The 21700-nt window shown below is 42.4% G+C and overlaps 1 protein-coding gene and 1 long non-coding RNA gene across 11 annotated transcripts; one reads left to right on the top strand and one right to left on the bottom strand.

The window, feature by feature from the left end:
* Positions 1–1257: 1257 nt before the first annotated feature.
* On the top strand, positions 1258–21247 carry mical3b (microtubule associated monooxygenase, calponin and LIM domain containing 3b). Of its 10 annotated transcripts, none has more exons than XM_051392650.1 (35): positions 1258–1303; positions 2832–3198; positions 3419–3626; positions 3706–3822; positions 4179–4280; positions 4484–4639; positions 4709–4809; positions 6208–6465; positions 6699–6814; positions 6917–7043; positions 7199–7292; positions 7445–7592; positions 7774–7970; positions 8057–8157; positions 8246–8308; positions 8380–8550; positions 8699–8791; positions 9744–9830; positions 10714–10797; positions 11552–11699; positions 13719–13822; positions 14114–14186; positions 14336–14510; positions 15263–15489; positions 15711–15779; positions 16243–16908; positions 16992–17074; positions 17563–17637; positions 18428–18478; positions 18572–18814; positions 19128–19221; positions 19576–19626; positions 19821–19920; positions 20010–20083; positions 20223–21247. In XM_051392650.1, the coding sequence occupies exons 2-35, from the start codon at positions 2929–2931 to the stop codon at positions 20405–20407; spliced, it is 4911 nt and encodes a 1636-aa protein (XP_051248610.1). In that variant the 5' UTR covers positions 1258–1303; positions 2832–2928; the 3' UTR covers positions 20408–21247. The 10 variants fall into 10 exon arrangements, with proteins under 10 accessions (XP_051248610.1, XP_051248612.1, XP_051248611.1 ...); XM_051392652.1 differs by having other exon boundaries at positions 16246–16908; XM_051392651.1 differs by having other exon boundaries at positions 8702–8791.
* Positions 10909–11466, bottom strand: LOC127359028 (uncharacterized). The gene is made up of 3 exons (XR_007882587.1): positions 11299–11466; positions 10999–11238; positions 10909–10938 (listed from the first exon to the last, which is right to left on the bottom strand). It is a non-coding gene; the product is annotated as an uncharacterized LOC127359028 (long non-coding RNA).
* Positions 21248–21700: the final 453 nt, after the last annotated feature.

Below are 21700 nucleotides of genomic sequence, written 5' to 3' on the forward strand. Positions count from 1 at the left end.
TTTCACATGCTGTTGCAACAACTAGTAACGTTAGAAAAACTACAACACCACACCGAATCTAGCTAGACCAGAAACAAAACAACAGGCACGCCGCACACACTTGTTTAAGAGTAGTAGGCGTTATGTTTTGAGTGGATGGCGAGCGCGAGACGCCAAAATGGGTGCCAATAATATTCTGAATGGAAAGTTTACTTTTAAAAAGTTGCCAAATGGTTCCATTGACAAGACCAAAGTGATCTGTGTGTTTTGTCGTTGTGAACTGAGCTATCATTGCAGCACGTCCAGTCTGAAATACCACTTAATGGCCAAGAACACAGCTGATGCGAATTCTCCGCCCCCTCGTCAAAGCCGGGCGACAATGGATGACTTCAGACAGAAGCACATGGATACCACAACTAAGAACAAACTTACTGCAGCCATAGCTAAATGGGTGGCTACTGCATGTAGGCCTGTTAATGTTGGGTCATTTAGAATAGTTAAAAATGTGCTAAAATTGCGAGTTAATTGCCTGATAAAGATTAAAAATCTCTTTTTCAACAACTAGAGTTACAGAAAAAATTAAATAAATGTGATTATAAAATCATAAGTATTTGATTTATTTGACAAACGTGACAAAAACTTATTTAGAAAAATAACTTACTTGTTATTGTGGTCCTCTTTTCAAAGCAGTTTGATTATAGGGTTGTGTTTTTCATTCATTTTAATTGTAATTTATTTTTTTATTCAGTTTAGTTTCAGTTAGTTTTTATTGGTTTCAGTGTTTGGTTTAGTTTTTTGTTATTGTAATATGGAGGTAGTTATGAATATGGATTACACAACAAACACACTGACTCAGTCTCAATAAACAGATGAACCAACGCCTCCTCATGACATTACCTATGTTTATTTTATTAATAATAATCATCAAAATCTGTTTTTATTTTTATTTCAGTTAGTTTAACTGACCTATAATAACCTTTAACTGGACCAAACTGGTGGACCGACACCAGAATATAAACTGATTTAACAACACGAGGAAGTAAAGTGTGTGACATCCTGGCGGTGGCGCTGCAGAGTCGGTAGACGATGAAGGTGACAATGACGCCGCCAATGATCTCTGGCTCCTGATCTCCTCTTGTTAATCTTGTTAGCTCAAACACAGATTACTGTCTGTTCTCAGGGGGGGCGGAGCCTGCTCTGCACTGACCCCGCCCCCCACCTGACCTCAGACGCTGTGAGTGTGTGTGTGTGTGTGTGTGTGTGATTAAAGTGGATTTAGACGTTCGCTGGCAGCAGTTGGAGATGGAGAGCAGCTCTCTGAGACGTGAGTAAACACTGATTCCTTTAACACATTTACATCTCTACATTATATTTGAGTATGTGAGTGTTACAGCATGATCTGATACAGACTGAACTCAGTGAAAAAGCCTAAACTTTAGTGTGAATGTGAAGTATTTTGTAGAAGATTAGATTATGGTCATAATTTAGTGCTTTTAATGTGAAATTCACCTTTATGGTGGCTCACAGGTGTGTTTCAGAGCAAACAGGTGTCTCTTTTTTACCTGCACTGACTTCAGGGTTTCATCGACCTTTACAGTCGGACTCTCCGGTTAAAGAACTACTGAGCATTAATTTCTGTGAACTTTGGTCTATTTTTTAAATGTATATAAAGAATAAGTAAATGTTCCTGCTGCCTCGTATTTGTTGAGTTTATTTTGTACACTGTAAATAATATCTGTAGATTTTACGGTGAAAAACAATGACAATAAAAGTCAGTAAACTCTAAACAGGTTTCAGTTTCTGTCACAGTAAAACACTGATATCTCATCGCAGAACCTTTATTTATACGACATTTTAAAGGAATTCATAGAGTTTATTTCTAATACACACTAAATTGCACAAAAAACAACCATCATAGCGTTCATGTGGTATTTTCATATGTCAAAACTGTTTCTTTTGCTAGTAAAAACTTATTTATTCATTAAAATATGGATTAAACCTTAAAATCAACCGTACATAGTAGAATAAATTCTGGTAACCACAGCTGCCAGTTTTGTACCCTAAGAATATTAGTGTAAAGTGTATTTATTAATGATTATTGTTTGTTTTATGGTGTGCTGGAAAAGTTTAACTTCAGACAGTATTTTAAATTTTTTGACATCTCTCTATTAACCAATTATTAGTACATAATTAGAAAATTCCAGAAAATTGCATTTAAATTATAGCTGATTGACAAATAGATAAATCTGACTGTTTATTAAACTTAATAACCGACTCTCTCTCTCTCTGTGTGTGTGTGTGTGTGTGTGTGTGTGTCTGTGTGTTGGTGATTGGTACAGATGGATCCGTTCTGTATGAGTCTCTTTGTTTCTGCTCACATTCACTGTGAATGCACAGTGACATCATTATGACACTGTGTGATAAAGCTGCAGCTTCACATTAACTCTATAATCTGTAATTAAAGTGTATAAACTCTAGAGCTATGTTCTATATGTAGTTGATTCAATCAATAATCTTTAATCATTAAACAGTGTATAGACTCTAGAGCTATGTTTTACAAACAGTAACCATATCCACAGACAGCTGTATGTAGCTAGCTGATCCATCCACTGTTTAGATCTTGGTGCTTTTTAACTCTAGATTTGAACCGGATGAAGGATTTTAGTCATCGGACGTCTGGATCTTAAGTTATCAGAGAAACAAGCTGAGCTAACGTTAGCAGCAGCAACATAAACTATATTTTATTCATAGTCTGAACAATCGTTGAGTAAATGTGTCTCGAAACTCCAGTAAAGTTTCCAGAATTCAGAATAATTTGTAGATAAAATGTCTGAATGTGTCCATCGTTTCAGTTTCAGGGTGACTCCTCTCAGGCGAGCTGGAGTCTGTCAGTGACATCGTCAGCAGGTGACACCCTTCCCATGGTGCCCTGCAGCATCCGGGGTTGCCATGGGAGACGAGTCGTACCCAGAATGCCGAGCTCAGGAGCTGTTTGATGAGTTTGTGTCGTCGTCGACCTGCAGGGCGGCGCTGGGGTCCTTCAGCCAGCTGTGTGAACATCTGCAGCTGGACCGGAGCGGCGGTGGCGGCGAGAGGCCGCTGTACCGAGCCATCAAACACCGCCTCAACTACTGGAGGGCCAACGCACTGTGGGCCAAACTGGACCGGAGGGCGGCCCAACAGGAGTACCAGAAGGCCAGAGTCTGCAACAACATCACCGTACGTCCCTCATATAAACCCTGTTCTACAACATGAACTGTACGATTGGTCAGCTGTGTCTCTCTCTGATTGGTCAGCTGTGTCTCTCTCTGATTGGTCAGCTGTGTCTCTCTCTGATTGGTCAGCTGTGTCTCTGTCTGATTGGTCAGCTGTGTCTCTCTCTGATTGGTCAGCTGTGTCTCTCTCTGATTGGTCAGTGTGTCTCTCTCTGATTGGTCAGTGTGTGATAATCGGGGCGGGGCCCTGCGGTCTGAGGGCGGCGGTGGAGCTGAGCTTCATGGGAGCTCGAGTGGTGCTGCTGGAGAAGAGAGACTCGTTCTCCAGGAACAACGTGCTCCACCTGTGGCCTTACACCATCCACGACCTGCGGGGCCTCGGGGCCAAAAAGTTCTACGGAAAGTTCTGCGCCGGCTCCATCGACCACATAAGTGAGTCTGTGATCCATTACACCGGTATGATCACAACAGCCGCGTCCTCAAGTCAGAACCACCTGTTTCCTGTCTGCAGGTATCCGTCAGCTGCAGCTGGTCCTGCTAAAGGTCGCCTTACTGCTGGGGGTCGAAGTCCATGTCAATGTGGAGTTTAAAAACCTGGTGGAGCCGCCAGAAGACCAGCAGAGACACAGTGAGAACTACTAGAAAACTAGAAAATCAAACTGTAAAGCTGCCAACTGTGAAATCAGTTGAGTTGACTCTTCCTAAGCCCCGCCCCTTTTTGCTCCATGCTCCAATAACAGTTGAGCAAGCCTCAGTCAACTTTCTCCTTTCCTGTACTAGATACGCTATACGCTAAGCTAATCAATGTTGAAAACATCACATTTTTAAGATGGCTACAATCTTAAGTTGGCTAATGTTAGCAAAATGGGGCGGGGCTTAGAAAGGGTCAGTTATCAGAAGTGATGACAGAAGGTTTTGGCTGGTTCTTGAGCACCGACAGCAGTTACAGTCTCTGAAATTAAAGATGTCTGTCTACCTGTGCAGAGGTGGGCTGGAGGATGGCGGTGAAACCAAAGTCTCATCCCGTCAATCAGCTGGAGTTTGATGTCATCATTGGAGCAGATGGACGCAGGAACACACTGCCAGGTACACCGACAGTCCGCCTCTGTCCTCCTTAAAGTACCATTACAAAGCTGAGTCCAACAGACTGAAGAAAAGTGTTTTGTATAAAGCTAACATGCTAAATGAAAGCTACATCTTAAATAGCAGTAAACATATAATCCAAGGTTTCCTTATGATATAAGATAATAATTAAAATCTTCTGACTGTAACTCTTTCTATGTGAGCAGGGTTCCGGCGTAAAGAGTTCAGAGGGAAGTTGGCGATCGCCATCACAGCAAACTTTAAGAACCGAAACACCACGGCTGAGGCCAAAGTGGAGGAGATCAGCGGAGTGGCTTCTATCTTCAACCAGAGGTTCTTCCAGGAACTACGACAGGAAACAGGTACGAACATTTAATACAGAGGTTCTTCTCAAGGTGGAACGTCTGACCTCATCAGGTTCTTTCTTTCAGGTATCGACCTGGAGAACATCGTTTACTATAAAGACGATACGCACTACTTCGTAATGACGGCAAAGAAACAGAGTCTGTTGGAGAAAGGAGTCATTATACAGGTAATAATTATACAGGTAATCATTATACAGGTAGTTATTATACAGGTAGTTACTATTCGGGTAATCATACAGGTAATTATTATACAGGTAGTTATTATACAGGTAATCATTATACAGGTAGTGATTATACAGGTAATTATTATACAGGTAATTATTATACAGGTAGTTATTATACAGGTAATTATTATACAGGTAGTTATTATACAGGTAGTTATTATACAGGTAATTATTGTACAGGTAATAAATATACAGGTAGTTATTATACAGGTAGTTACTATACAGGTAATCATTATACAGGTAATTATTATACAGGTAATAAATATACAGGTAGTTATTATACAGGTAATTATTATACAGGTAATCATTATACAGGTAGTTATTATACAGGTAATAAATATACAGGTAGTTATTATACAGGTAATTATTATACAGGTAATTATTATACAGGTAATAAATATACAGGTAGTTATTATACAGGTAATTGCTATACAGGTAATTGCTATACAGGTAATCATTATACAGGTAATTATTATACAGGTAATAAATATACAGGTAGTTATTATACAGGTAATTATTATACAGGTAATCATTATACAGGTAGTTATTATTCAGGTAATAATTATACAGGTAATCATACAGGTAATGATTATACAGGTAGTTATTACAAGGTAGTTATTATACAGGTAATCATTATACAGGTAATAAATATACAGGTAGTTATTATACAGGTAATTGCTATACAGGTAATTGCTATACAGGTAATCATTATACAGGTAATTATTATACAGGTAATAAATATACAGGTAGTTATTATACAGGTAATTATTATACAGGTAATCATTATACAGGTAGTTATTATTCAGGTAATAATTATACAGGTAATCATACAGGTAATGATTATACAGGTAGTTATTATACAGGTAATTATTATACAGGTAATTATTATACAGGTAATAAATATACAGGTAGTTATTATACAGGTAATTATTATACAGGTAATTACTATACAGGTAATCATTATACAGGTAATTATTATACAGGTAATAAATATACAGGTAATTATTATACAGGTAATCATTATACAGGTAGTTATTATTCAGGTAATAATTATACAGGTAATCATACAGGTAATGATTATACAGGTAGTTATTACACAGGTAGTTATTATACAGGTAATTATTATACAGGTAGTTATTATACAGGTAATAATTATACAGGTAATCATACAGGTAATGATTATACAGGTAGTTATTACACAGGTAGTTATTACACAGGTAGTTATTACACAGGTTATAATTATACAGGTAATAATTATACAGGTAGGAGTCACACACCTGGATCAACAGCAGGACCACACAGTCCCATTTGAGATTACAGAATCTGGTCTTCCTGTTCCAGGACTTCGCAGACACTGCGCTGCTTCTCTCTCGAGGGAACGTGGACCAGAATGCATTGCAGATGTACGCCCGCGAGGCTGCTGATTTCTCCACCAATCACCAGCTGCCGTCGCTGGACTTCGCCATGAATCACTACGGTCAGCCGGACGTCGCCATGTTCGACTTCACCTGCATGTACGCATCGGAGAACGCCGCCTTGGTTCGCCAACGCCGCGGACACCAGCTGCTGGTCACACTGGTGGGAGACAGTCTGCTGGAGGTGAGACAGGTGTCTGCTATATGGAGATAGTCTGGTGGAGGTGAGACAGGTGTAGAGACAGACAATCTGCTGGAGGTTAGACAGTTTATTAGGATCTATTTATTGTCAATAATAAAAAACATGTTACTTCTGATTCAGACAGATGTCTGTCTCTCTGTCCTGTCTGTCTGTCTGTCTGTCTGTCTGTCTGTCTGTCTGTCTGTCTCTCTGTCTCTCTACCTGTCTGTCCTCAGCCCTTCTGGCCTATGGGAACAGGAATAGCTCGAGGTTTTCTGGCCGCTCTCGATTCTTGTTGGATGGTTCTCAGTTGGTCTCAGGGAGGAGCTCCACTGGATGTCCTTGCTCAGAGGTCAATATACTGATCAATAATCAATAATCAGTATCATACACACTGTACACACCTGAGTATCACCTGTGTGACTGTCTGTCTCTCCACCCGTCTGTCTCTTAGAGAGAGTGTGTACCGTCTCCTCCCTCAGACGACTCCAGAGAACCTGCAGAAGAACTTCAGTCTGTTTACAGTCGACCCGACAACCAGATACCTGAACATCAACAGACTGCTGGTCACACCTGCTCAGGTACGCTCACACACACACACACACACACACACACACACACACACACACACACAGACACACACACACACACACACACACACACACACACACACACACACCCACACACACACACACACCGAGTCGACCAATCAAATAAAAACAGTTTTTTCCTTCAGGTGAGACACCTGGTGGACACAGGAGAGGAGGCGGGGCTAAACACAGACTGTGGTGACATCAAACGTCTACCGTCGCACAGATTCCTCCGACAAGGTTAAATTTGACTTCCTGTCTCATCCTGTGATCTGATTGGTCCCCTGTCTCATCCTGTGATCTGATTGGTCCCCTGTCTCATCCTGTGATCTGATTGGTCCCCTGTCTCATCCTGTGATCTGATTGGTCCCCTGTCTCGTCCTCTCCGGCAGATTCTTTCTCTCAGTCCAATAAGCTGTTGTCTTGGTGTCAGGAGCAGACTCGTGGTTACCGTGGCGTTGCCGTTAGCGACCTAACTACTTCCTGGAAGAGTGGCCTCGCTCTCTGTGCTCTGATTCATCGATATCGACCCGACCTCATGTAAACAGCTGACTGACAACAACAACAACAACAACAACAACAATCAAAGAATAGTTTCATCATGTTTTCTTACTTTCATTTAAAAGCTAATTAAATATTATTTATTATGTCGATTTCAGACTTAATTTTCACTTCCTGTCTCACTGTCTTCCTGTCTCACTGACTGCCTGTCTATCCTCAGAGACTTTGACTCTCTGGACGAGGCGTCGGTGGAAGAAAACACTCGTCTGGGCTTCGACGTTGCTGAACGAGAGTTCGGGATTTCCCCGCTGATGACGGTGGACGAGCTGTCGTCGGTGGGAGAACCCGACTCTCTGTCCATGGTGATGTACCTGACTCAGTTCTACCAGCTGCTCAAAGACACGCCGCCCCCTGCTGGTGGGACTCAAACTACAAACTATATTTAACATAAAACACAAACTGACCCAAACAGGATGTCCTGATTTTATCTGCTGATGTTTCAGGTTGTCTGACTCAGAGTTCTGACCTGAGATCAGCTCTCATCACGCCGGCCTCCCTCCTCAGCAGACTGGGACTGAGTCCGTCCAGAAAGAGGAACCCAAAGGTCCCTGCAGCTCTTTACTGTCCTGTCTGTCTGATTCTGTCTGTCTGATTCTGTCTGTCTGTGAGTGAACTCCTCTGTGCCTCTACAGGAGCAGAAAGACGCTCGGGGTAAGAGGAGGAAGACCAGTCGAGCGTGCGGAGAGCAGCAGGAGGTCAGTTGAGTGTCAGACAGACGTTCACTCTTCACTTCCATGTTTTCTCTTTAAATAAACTTTATTTGCAGCTGTGGGACCTGAACGGCGACGTTGACGGACAGCTGTGTGATGAGGCGTTTGTGGGCGGGACCAGTCGCTCCAGAGTGCGTCTGATGGCCAATCAGCTGCAGGCGAAGCTGGACGAGAGCTCCCCTTCTTCTTCTTCTTCTTCTGCGTCTGCTGCTGCGTTACGTCGACAGGTCAGATCAGAACGACATCAATCATAATTAACCTCCTTCCAATCAATCCATTTATTGATTTGTTGGTCCTTGATCACTTATGAATCACCACACAGGACTCTGTTATAGTTCAGAGTTAATGAATAATGTGACTGTGTGTGTGGACCAGCAGGGGGAGCTGCTGTCCAGCCTCCCTCCCTCCCAACAGTCTCCAGACTGTCAGCCACCCGCAGCCCCACCTGACATGTCGTCATGGAGACCGGTAAAGTCGGGTAGTCGGTAGAAACCAGTAGAAAGACCAGCCTGTAGTTTCCCTCCATATACAGGAAGAAACAAGCGTCTGTGTTGATGTTCTGATCACAGATCAGTTTCCATGTTTGTTCTGTATCATCACTGCAGCTTCATCTCTAACACACTGGTCCCCAACCAGGAGTCCGTTCAGAGGGGCTCATTTTATTTAAAATATTCTGAATTTTATTTGCATAAAGCCAGATCATAGCAGAAGTTATCTTAGGACACTTTTCAAATACAGAAGGTCTAAACGGTACCACAGAGAACCAACAGTTCCCACCATGAGCCATATATGAAACATACTCACAGGTAAGAGAGAGAAAACCAGTTAGCAGAGACGTGTAAATAGTTCAAGGTAAAAGTACTGGAGGTTTAAAGGTTCTGATGGAGGTTTAAAGGTTCTACTGAAGGTTTAAAGGTTCTACTGAAGGTTTAAAGGTTCTACTGGAGGCTTAAAGGTTCTACTGAAGGTTTAAAGGTTCTACTGAAGGTTTAAAGGTTCTACTGGAGGCTTAAAGGTTCTACTGGAGGTTTAAAGGTTCTACTGAAGGTTTAAAGGTTCTACTGGAGGTTTAAAGGTTCTACTGGAGGTTTAAAGGTTCTACTGAAGGTTTAAAGGTTCTACAGGAGGTTTAAAGTTTCTACTGAAGGTTTAAATGTTCTGATGGAGGTTTAAAGGTTCTACAGGAGGTTTAAAGGTTCTACTGGATATTTAAAGGTTCTGATGGAGGTTTAAAGGTTCTACTGGAGGTTTAAAGGTTCTACTGGAGGTTTAAAGGTGATGCTGCAGTGATGGAGGCTTCATATTTCATACTGATCATAAAGTTAGTTGTAGTAGTGGAGTAGAGATGTACTACAGTATAAAGTATTTGAATGTATCTGAGTTTTAACTCCTGTGTGTCTCCGTGGAAACGCGTCCTCAGAGGAAACGAACCCTTCAGCAGGAACAGATGAGTTTTCGGTTCCGAGAGAAGATCCGATCTCAGTCGGTGCTGAGCGGGGAGGAGCAGGTACCGGCTGCAGTGCCTTTTGGGTATCTGTGTTAGTGTAGTGTGTGTGTGTGTGTGTGTGTGTGTGTGTGTGTGTGTGTGTGTGTGTGTGTGTGTGTGTGTGTGTGTGTGTGTGTGTGTGTGTGTGTGTGTGTTTGTGGGCCCCTTTAGACCGTGCTGGCCCTGCGGGGCAGATTCTTCATGTGATCGGTGTGCTGATCAATAACAAACGGTCCTCACTGTGGAGCTCATGAATGGCTCCTATTGAGGGGAGGAGAGCTGACTCCAGATCAGCCTCCAGCTGTTTGCTGACTTAGCAGCTGGACTTTCCCCCCCGAGTCTGCTGACAGAACCAAACTGAACTGCTCCAACAGAGATACTGACCTCAGGTCTGTCTCTACAGGTCTGATCTGGATCTTCATCCTGCGTCTGTTATTATGTCTCTTCATTAAGTTTAACATTTATATTTAATTATATTCTACTGGATCAGCCGGCTCGATACGCTGCTGAAATTACCGTAACAAAGTACGTAGTGTGCGTTGTTTACGACATAGAAGTGTTACATATGCTACATGCTAAATGAATCTATGTTGAAAAGACAACCACATTTTAAAGATGGTTAAAAGAGACACATCTTAAGTTAGCTTATGTTGGAAAAACACTAACTAACTACCTGAATAGGTATATATATATAGTTATATATAGTTAGTTAGAACTCTGAGAGAAACCTAAATATACTTTAATCAGGAATTCTCTGATCAATAAGATTAGGAATCATTAGTTTCTCCTGTACTGACCTCACCTTTGTTAGTAAAGAACTCCATTTCCCATGATCCTCTGTCACACTGTAGTTGTAGATGATGAAACAACCTGTCTGTCTGTCTGCCTGTCTGTCTGATCGCAGTGTCTGCAGATGTACACTGGTGGAGTGACCTCATTGGCCGAGCAGATAACCAATCGGATTCAGAGTCAGGAGGACGTGAGTTCGGTAAGAATCTGATTGGTTAAGATCAATAAGAACTCAGTAAGAGCTGTCTGTCTCTCACTGTACCCGTCTGTCTCTCACTGTACCCGTCTGTCTCTCACTGTATCTGTCTGTCTCTTACTGTACTCGTCTTTCTCTCAGTACCTGTCTGTCTCTCAGTGTACCTGTCTGTCCTTCAGTGTATCCGTCTGTCTCTCACCGTACCTGTCTGTCTCTCAGTGTACCTGTCTGTCCTTCAGTGTATCCGTCTGTCTCTCACTGTACCTGTCTGTCTCTCACTGTATCTGTCTGTCTCTTACTGTACCTGTCTGTCTCTTACTGTACTCGTCTTTCTCTCAGTGTACCTGTCTGTCCTTCTTTGTATTCGTCTGTCTCTCACTGTACCTGTCTGTCTCTCAGTGTACCTGTCTGTCCTTCAGTGTATCCGTCTGTCTCTCACTGTACCTGTCTGTCTCTCACTGTACCTGTCTGTCTCTCACTGTACCTGTCTGTCTCTCACTGTACCTGTCTGTCTCTCACTGTATCTGTCTGTCTCTTACTGTACCTGTCTGTCTCTTACTGTACTCGTCTTTCTCTCAGTGTACCTGTCTATCCTTCAGTGTATCCGTCTGTCTCTCACTGTACCTGTTTGTCTCTTACTGTATCTGTCTGTCTCTCACTGTACTCGTCTTTCTCTCAGTACCTGTCTGTCTCTCAGTGTACCTGTCTGTCCTTCAGTGTATCCATCTGTCTCTCACTGTACCTGTCTGTCTCTCAGTCCTCAGGCTGTTTCTTCTGTCAGAAGAGAGTCTATCTGATGGAGCGTTTGAGTGCTGAAGGCGTTTTCTTCCATCGCAGCTGTTTCCAGTGTTTCCACTGCAGTAACACACTCAGACTGGCAGCGTACGCCTTCGACCAGCACAGCGGTGAGTCTGCTGTCGTCCACCGTTCTCCCGGTTCAATCAGGAACCGCTACAGGAACCGTTACTGGAGCCACGTTCTACTGAAGAACCCGTCCAACTGTTGGATACAGAGAGTGGAGGCTGCAGCGTCTAACTAATATCTGACTGAACGCAGGTTTTCTACCCAAACAAAAACGTCTATAATCACTTTATTTGATCTGAGTAACACAGAAGGAGAAAGGTGCCGTGAGATGTGTTTGATAATTCAACTCGGAGGTTACAATAATTTCTACCAAATTCAGTCCAGTTCAGGAAATATTAATTAATCAGTTGGTTCCTTTGATTGACGGTGATGTGTTCACTTCCATCGTTTCTTTCAGCGCTCAGATACGTTGAGCCTTTTTAGCGTCCATCTTTATTTTCAGTTATTTATGATATGTGGAGGCCAAATCCTTGATTTACACCAGAGAACATTTATAACTGAACAGATTCACACACACACACACACACACAGAGACAGATAATAATGTGTGGAAGCGACGCTCGAGGCTATAACTGATCACTGTTACTGCTCACACACACAAACACACACAAACACACACACACAGAACCAGAACCACAGAGACCTCTTTAGACATGTTTCTCTCTGTATTGGTAATTTAATTATAACATAAAAAAACACTGAAAACACAACAAAACAATACTGATACAGAATATGAATATTAATGTTTTTATTACATAGTGATATAAACACTGACATTAACTCTCTCATACATAATCTATAATCTATAATCATCAGATCAAATCAGATTTTCACTCAAACATCCTGATAACAAGATAAAATAAAGAATAACTGTGTAGTTAATACTGTCAAATGAATCAGCACTGTGATGGAAAAGGTCCATTTATCTTTTATCTTTATATCTTCTACAGATGTAAAGAACATGTGAAGCTTTGCAGTAATCTGACGTCGAATCTCCTCATTAACACGGTGGTTGAACATAAAGCAGCACTATGGAGGGAATAAACATCATGAGTTCACTGCTCCTCCTCAGGCTGTAGACAGACACACACAGACAGACAGACAGACAGACAGACACACACACACACACACACACACACACACACACACACACACACACAGAGAGAGAGAGAGAGAGACAGACATGCTAGAGAATATAATTCTGTTCCAAACAAACTTTATTTAGTATATTTACATTATTGATCCCGGCTCAGATTATATTTTATATACATATATATTAATATTGTTATTGATGGTTTCTGTAAGCAGTTAAACAACCTGCGCCGGTATTTTTTTACTTATTGTGACGTTATTTCTTTAAATGATTCGTATCCCTAAAATCTAAAAGATTAAATAAGTCATTAAACCATAATCATTGAAATGTTACCTTGTTTTCATCAGATTTTATTAATAAAAACGTCTGCGACCTGCACACATGGAAGGCGATTAATGAAAAAATTGAAACTGAATTTATTGATTTATAACGAGTAGAACTGGTCTGTGATGGTTGATAGAGCACGGGGCGGAGGTCAGGTGGGACGTTCTTTCTCTATTTCTGGATATCTTTAGATCAAAATGTCTCACTAATATGTTTCCCTCCATCTATACAAGGAGCCTTCATCAGTCCAACTACCCACAATGCCTCTGTCTCACTGTCACTATGACTTTCATAATGCATAATGAGTGGTTTCTGTCTGTCTGTCTGTCTGTCTGTCAGCACTTTGGTACTTTAGGATACACTAATAGGCCTGTAGTATGTGTGTGTGTGTGTGTGTGTGTGTGTGTGTGTGTGTGTGTGTGTGTGTGTTGGTGTATTTTGGTCCCACAAAGCTCGTATTGTGTGTTTTTAGAGATTGAGGAAAAAAAACAAGACCTCCAATCAGCCAATCAGAGCGCAGAGGTCACATGGGCAGAGTTTGAAGTTAGAGGCGGGATTGAGTTTGAATGTCGGTATAAGAACAACGTGAGCTTCGGTGCTGACATGCTGTTTCTGTCTGTCTGCCTGTCTGTCTGTCTGTCAGGGAGGTTTTATTGTCTTCAGCACTTCGACTCCCGCCTTAGCGCTCCGGCTGCGAGGAAGCGAGCGGCGCCGTCTGAGGGAGCGCCTTCACAGCGAACATCAATCGTAAGCAAAAACATTTTCTCTCAATATTCAGGCTAATCTATGTTCAAAAGACATTTTGAAGATTGTAAAAGATAAAAAAAGACACATAGTCACTTAGCAGTGATGTAGATTAGCGAGCTAGTAACTACAGGGATGGAGGAAGTTGACCGAGGTTTGCTCAACTGTGATTGGAGCACAGAGCAAAAGGGGGCGGGACTTAAGAAGGGTCCATTGTTTTGTTTTAAATAATATTATTCTATATTATATTTGATGAGTAGCAGTAAGAATGGGGTGTGATGGTTTTCTCCACAGGCGTCTCTGGTTCCACCTCCATCAATCTCCTCTGCAGACTCTGTGATCTCTGCCGACCGCCGTCGGTCCTCAGGTGAGTTCACTTCACCTGCGTCGTCCTTTCAGTCTTCATACCTGTTCACACTGAGCACGCTCCTTAAACTGGAATCAATGTGGGCTTTAGTGTGTGTGTGTTTCTGTGTGTGTCTGTGTGTGTGTGCGGCTGTGTTGGTGTGTTTGCAGTTGTTTCTGTGATGGTGGGGACGCCGGAGAGGATCGAGCTGGAAAACTACCGGCGGAGCTCGACGAAGGTGGAGGGGGAGCTGCTGGAGGAGCCCGAGGAGCCCGAGGAGGTCTCAGAGGAGATACTGAACCGGTTCAACCTGAGCCTGGACGAGAAGATGAACCACAGATCCAGGTCAGAGTCTGCTCTGTATGGAAGGTCGCTAACGCCAGGAAAAGATACAAATACATGAAATATTAGGAATATTCACAAATACTAATAAATACTCACCAGAGGACAGAATATAGAGCTACATAAAAAACACTTTTTTAAGTCACAAATTAGACTTTTAAGGTCAAAATCTGGAGTTTTAAAGTAAAATTTGACTATTTAAGTAAAAAATTAATTACATTTGACAACTTTTCAAGTCAAACGCACCAAACTTCACCTTCATGACGTTTTTTATTTAAGACTTTTTACATCACAATTACATAAAAACGGACCCTTCCTAGTTAGCTAGTGTTTTGCTTACATTAGCTAACTTTAAATCTAACTATATATATATATATGTTGCTTTTATCTTTTAACTATTTTCAAAATGTGGTCGCCTTTTCAACACAGATTAGCCTAGCACAAAGTTTATCTGAGTACAGGAAAGGAGGAAGTTGACCGAGGTTTGCTCAACTGTGATTGGAGCACAGAGCAAAAGGGGGCGGGGCTTAGGAGTCCAAATTAATGTGTATGTTTAAGATAAAAATACTTCATGACAACAACTTTTTAAGTTAGAATTATTAGTTACCAAAATTGTGACTTTTTCCTGTTAAATGAAATAAAATACAGATTTTGAGTATTTTTTATGTATTTTTCTGGCAGTGATGATCTTCCGTACATCTGTGATCTCCTCCCCCCTCGCGGTGACACTCCAGTTTGTCTGTTTGTGTTTTCAGTTCAGAGTCGGAGATGGAGGAAGAGGAGGAGGAGGAGGGAGGCGGTCGGCATCACGTGACCTCAGAGGAGGCCAGAGCTCCATGGAGGAAAACTCTACAGCTCCACCTGAGAGACGACCAGGAGGAGGAGGACGACGATGAGGAGGACGAGGAAGATGAGGAAGAGGGAGAGGTGGAAGAAGAGGAAGAGGAAGAGGAGGAAGGCAGTGAGGTGGAGTCCAGTGACGGTGAGTCTTTGTGTTTTTTTGTCCGGTCTGTAGAATCCTCTGCTGTCTGTGTGATGAGTTGTGTATTTGTGTTGTGATGTTGTGTATTTGTGTGGTGTATTTGTGTTGTGATGTTGTGTATTTGTGTTGTGATGTTGTGATGTTGTGTATTTGTGTTGTGTATTTGTGTTGTGATGTGGTGTTGTGTTGTGATGCTGTGCTGTGTCTCCCCCTGCTGGTAGAGGGCGAGTACAGCCCCTGGGACATGGAGCGGCACTCTGGCCTGTGGCTCCTGTTAGAGGAAGAAACAGGTAGAATCCAAACTAACCAAACTACAGTCAAAAAGTCGTGAAATTAAGAAGAACTTCGGCGCAGTGACACACAGCAGGAAGCTGCTGTCGCACCGACAGCATGTGATCGATCTAACTAATGCTCTAATTAATATTATTTTAATTTTAGTTTGTTTTATTTCATCCTGGTGGTCAAATTAATTAATTAATTAATTAATTTGGTAAATAACGCTGACAGTAAAAGCTTGATTTTTACTGTGATCTCTGGTGGAAAAATAAATGTTTTAAAAAGTTGTTAGTTTAAAGAAATTTGTCTCGCGTGAAGAAAATATTGTAATATTGATATCGTTGTTGTGTCCCAGCAACTATTTCTACTTTGTTTACAGGATTTTTATAATTATAATAATAATTATAATTCAAATATAAATTGTACTTTGATTTAAAAATTCTTCTTCCTCCATCTTTCTGTCCTCTCCTCCCCCAGAAGACGAGTTTCCTCTCCTCTCTCAGAGCGTCTCCTCAGCAGCAGGAAGTGACATCACACACTGTGACACACCTGTTGGCTCCGCCTCCAGCCCGCTGCCCTGCGTCACCCCCCCCACTCCTGCGTCTGAGACTCTGCGCACCGCCAACACGCCCTCCACCGCCTCCTTCGTCACCACGCCTAGCTCCGACAGCGACCCGGCTCCGCCCACACAGCTTTCACCTGTTGTCGTCATGGAAACGGCCGCTCAGAGACACGCCCCCCGTCAGCCTGTGGAAGGGCGGGGCTCGTTCGATGACATCAGCCCAGAACTGCCGCAGCAGAAGCCCCTCCCCTTACAGGGGAGAGGGGCGGAGCCAAAGGAGGAGGAGGAGGAAGAGGGGGCGAGGAGCAGGAGGAGACACAGAGGAGCACACAGCCTCCCCCCTCGCCTCCTCTTCCCCCCTATGCAGGGTGGCCCCGGGGCTCTCCTCCTACAGCTGAAGGGGCTAAGAGAGGCTCCGCCCACCAGACAGGTGGAGGTGGAGGAGGGCGGGGCCAGAGCAATGTGGAGGGCGGTGTTCTCTGGAAACAGGAAGGAGAAAAAGAAGAAGAAGAAGAAGTGGAGCCAGACTTTACCTCCAGGTGCAGAGAGGAAGGACGCAGCCAATCAGAGGAGAGCTACAGGTGATGATGTCATAGAGAAATACATACAGACAGAGTGAGGTCACAGCGATGAGGTAATAGTTATCCTTCCTGTTTGTCCACAGATGTGAGAAGAGGTCTGACAGAAGAGTCGGATCTGGAGTCATCAGTTCTGCTGCAGAGGTCTTCCCTGAGATCCAGAAACAACGTAAGACTTTCATAATGATAAGAAGAATTTCATTTTCGCAATGTTTTCATGAATTAAATGTGAAATAAATCCTGCTGTGAAGGATATATGAACAGTGATATATGAGCCCTCAGTACAAACCTTCAGATTATAGAGAGGAATAAAGCTGGAGGGTTTGGTGTCTGTAAGAGCTGCTGAACTGGAGATTTCTGGCTCAGAGTTCGAGAAAAAACTCATTTTGAGAAAACGTCTGTATTGTAAACTTCACTACAGGTGAATGGGGTCAAAATTTAAACTAACAGATATCAGGATGAAACTTCCCCAGTTGATTTCTTACATTGAGACAATTATTTCTTGTATTACATGTTTTCTCCAATGTTCTGTTTAAATATGTAAATGAGGCGTTATGTAATGCTGTAGCATCCCTCCTTATGGGATCAGACTAATAACTGGATTGAAACCTGCCTGTAGACGTCCTCGAGTTAACGGTCTCGTTCTGATGTTCGCAGCTGCGTTTGGAGCTGTTTGACCTCATGTCTGAAATTCAGAGGGTCACAATAAAAGAGGAGGAGGAGAACCAGGAGGTATCAGCTGTGCTAGATTCAGGAAACAGTGTAGAAAGTAGTTTTAGGTTGTCGTGGTGGAGTTTCTATTAGTCAAATAGAGACTGAATGTATGTTTAAACTGACCGACGGCTGCTGACTGGAGACTTGGACTCGAATGAGATGATACTCAGCTCTCGGAGACGTGAAAGACTTCACACTGTTTTACAAGAATACTTGACTTGGATTTGCATTGACAAACTTGAGACTTGATGTGAGGCTGAACTTGGAGTCAACCAACTTGTGTCGAATGACTTGAAACTTATCTCAACAGTTTCAGACTTGACTTGGTCTTAAGTGGCTTGAGCCTTCACCTACTTGAGACTTGACATTGACTCGACACAACTGACTAAAGACTTGTCTTCGATTTGCCTCCGTTGTCCTGGACTTGTTATGACTGACTTGAGACTTGTCTCCACTGACTTGGATTTTTCTCGACGTATTCAGGCTTAATTTGTCTCAAATGACTTGAAACAATTTCAGACTAGACTTGAATAAGTGGCTTGATTCTTGACTTAAGACCTGTCTGTGATTTGTATCAGTCGACCTGGACTTTTGACTGACTTAAAACTTGTCTAAACAATTTCAGACTAGACTGAGACTTGTCCTTAGTGGCTTGAGACTGGCATGAGTCTGGATTAACAAGTCTCAAGTCCTCCAAAGACTCAAGACTTCGAATTGGACGTGTCCTTGAAGAGAAAAGTTAGAACTATTAGTATTAACTTTAAAGACTCGTCTGTGTTTGATTGTTTTTTTACTTCCTGTCTCTCAGCCTGCGTACGTCCCTCACGCTCTGGCGTTTAAACGAGCGTACGCCATCAAGGTACCGACCCGTGATCCTCAGTCTGGTTTATAACGGGGGTCCATCAGACCCTCTGGTAGACTTCCTCTAACACTGTTGACTGTGTTGTTTCAGAGACGCTCTCTGAAGGACAAAGTCCCCATCCAGGACTCTGACGGATCGTCCTCGTGTCCCACCGAGGTGGTCGGGGTCCTGGTCCAGCCAAAGGAGCCGTCCAGTCTGAGCGTGAAGGAGACCATGTTCGAGAGGGGACGAGAGGAAGAGGAAGCCCTGGACGCCAAAATCACCAGACGAGTTCAGAGAGTAGCTCGAAGAAAGGCCAAACAGGAGCAGCTGAAGAGACTCCATAAAGCCCAGGTGAGTCCACCAGAGGACAGGGACCATCAGGATTAAAGACTAGGTCCACCTGAGGATTATTGTTAAATTGAACTTTTATTGTATTGAGTTTGGTTCAATGAAGTCTGGTGTTATATATTCGGCTGTGCTCTCTCCAAAGCCACCAGACTCCATTGACAAAAACAATCATTTTAGCTTGCAGAACACAAGAGGTTGTGAAAAATGTACGTGTTAAAATTCCAAAGTCAAACAATAACACACAGGTGAGACAGATGAGACAGGTGAGACAGGTGAGACAGGTGAGACAGGCACTCAGGGACTGTGTTTGTTTCAGATGATCCAGAGACAGCTGCAGCAGGTGGAGGAGAAGCAGAGACAGTTGGAGGAGAGAGGAGTGATGGTGGAAAAAGCTCTGAGAGGAGAAGCAGGTAATAACACACACACACAGTTTATATGTAGTATTTATATTTATACAGTTTAATATATAATATATATGTGCACACAGTTTACTGTATCAAACAGAGAATCATAAAGATTCTAATGCCGGGGTTCCTCAGGGGTCCACTCTGGGCACACTGCTGTTCAGTCTGTATGTCAGTTCTGTTGTTACCTGTCAGGTGTGTGCTGGTGAAACGTTTCTTTACAGATTTACAGATTTAACAACTTTCATTTAAAAAACATTTAAATAAAGTCTTTAATTCAATAAAATGTAACGTTAACAGAAATTCAATGATCAACTCATCTCATTATTTAGATGTTAATGAATTTAATGTTTCTGTCAGATTATTGGGGAGACACGAACGACGACCACGAGCTCGAGCTTCACCTGGAAGGTGAGTTCATCAGTGTAGTCTCGTTTACTGTTGAGTACTATAAAGTATTAAATACTAACTAATCCTACAGCTGTGTACTGTAGTGCTGCTGTAGAATACTGTACATTGTTCTGTACTGACTGTGAGATAACTGCGAGAGGGAAGAGAGAGAATTTGATTGTTTGATATTTCTGTACTGGTGTCGGTCTCTGTAGGACTGGGTAAACTGGATAATCCGGCTCTGATGCAGCAGTGGTTCCAGCTGGTCCAGCAGAAGAACTCTCTGATTCGATATGAGTCTGAACTCATGATATTGTGAGTACCTTTTAAATCCAGCTGCAGGTCCATCAGGGTCCATCAGGACTGTCTGGATCCAGGTTTTAAGAGTCTCTGATGTGTTTCAGTGCTCGAGAGTTGGAGCTGGAGGACCGACAGAGTCGCCTTCAGCAGGAGCTCAGAGAGCGGATGGCTGTGGACGGTAACTGCCCACTGTTATCTCAGTGTCAGACCACTCAGACTGTAAACATAAAGAATGAGTGGATATTTAAAGTTAAATAATGTTTAATATAGTGAATATTAACCCCTGTGTGTTTCTGGTCTGTCCTGGTTGTGTGTAGACCACCTGAAGGAGGAGTGGGAGCTGGTGGAGGAGCGTCTGATCCTGGAGGAGATGTTGGAGGTGGTGGAGCAGAGAAACTCGCTGGTGTCCCTGCTGGAGGAACAAAGACTGCAGGAGCGACAGGAGGACCAGGACCTGGAGGAGGTCATGATGACCCGAGGACTGGGACTCAGCTGGTCCTGAACCCGGAAGGATCTCTGTAGGACCTGGACTAAGTCTGACTATCAGTGATCAAAGATTGATTGATCGAAAACCAGGAGGACTCTTCCAAGAGCTGATCTGAAGTGGAAAACCAAAACCAGGTCCAACCTGAGTTCTTCTTCCCACATCCTCATTCGACAGTCGGTGCTGGAGGCTTCGTGACCTGTGGAGCTAGCTCTTGCTAAATGCTAACTAGCCACAATAGCCCGTCAAGGTATCTGGCTTCCAAACTGTGAGTAAGTAAGCCAGTTAGCTTGGTTGCTAATCGGTCAATAAGTTAGTAACGTTAATAATTAATGTTAATTAATAAGCTACGATAGCTTCCTCCATTGTGGACTTCCTTCCTAAGCCCCGCCCCTTTCTGCTCTGTGCTCCAATCACAGTTGAGCAAGCCTCGGCCAACTTCCTCCTTTCCTGTACTTAGATATGCTACGTGCTAGGCTAACCTATGTTGAAAAGACAACCACATTTTGAAGCTAATGTTAGCAGAACACCAGCTAATTAACTGTCATCAGTTGTTAGCTTACATCTGAACAACCTAAGCTAACTCGCTATCGAACATTTTCAGCTTAATGTTTAATGAAAGAATGAAAGGTTCAGTATTAAATAGAGTTTCTGAGTTGATGATCAGATCATTCATTAAAGTTAACATTTAGATTTTTGTGCCAACACCATCAGCTGTTGATCACCTGTTGGCCTTATTTCACCTGATCAATATGTTTATTAATCCTGTTGATTCTGATGGTTGTTAATGTAACTTAACTGCTCTGAAAAACAAGTCTGACTTTATACCTTCTTATATAATAAACGATTGACATCTGATTTATGGTTGTTATTATTATTATTGTGGACTGTTTGTTGGGTCAGTTGTATGTCTGATATTGATATTGATCTTGAACTAATGAACATACATTGTGTGTATAATTACATAAAACTAAACCTTAATTTTGTTCAGTTTTAATTTGTTTGCTCATAAATATTTAAATAAAATGTTAATATTGAATTATTAATCAGCAGATTTTGAACACGTGAACGTTAAAAAGACAACTTCTTCTTCTTTGGAAGCAACTCTTCCTGTTGGTTAACAGCCGATGGTGAAACAGAGACTGACGTTATTATTGATCCATAACTGATTTCTAAAACAGGAACATTCAGTTTGCACGAGACGGATTTTATTTACACAGAAAGTTTATTATTGAATCAGTTGTTTATTTATTTTAGGGTCATTGAAGACTTTAGTTTCATATTTAATAATCACCTGAAACACTTGTTTTT

The sequence above is a fragment of the Dicentrarchus labrax genome, unplaced genomic scaffold (assembly GCF_905237075.1).
Source record: "Dicentrarchus labrax unplaced genomic scaffold, dlabrax2021, whole genome shotgun sequence".
Lineage (NCBI taxonomy): Eukaryota > Metazoa > Chordata > Actinopteri > Moronidae > Dicentrarchus > Dicentrarchus labrax.

What these genes read in the sequence shown, in the direction of transcription:
- mical3b (XM_051392650.1), top strand. Translation starts at nt 2,929, where the DNA reads ATGGGAGACGAGTCGTACCCAGAATGCCGAGCTCAGGAGCTGTTTGAT. An exon ending in CTGGATGTCCTTGCTCAGAG is followed by an intron (nt 6,815 to 6,916) that starts GTCAATATACTG and finishes TCTGTCTCTTAG; the next exon opens with AGAGAGTGTGTACCGTCTCC. An exon ending in CTTCACAGCGAACATCAATC is followed by an intron (nt 13,823 to 14,113) that starts GTAAGCAAAAAC and finishes TTTTCTCCACAG; the next exon opens with GCGTCTCTGGTTCCACCTCC.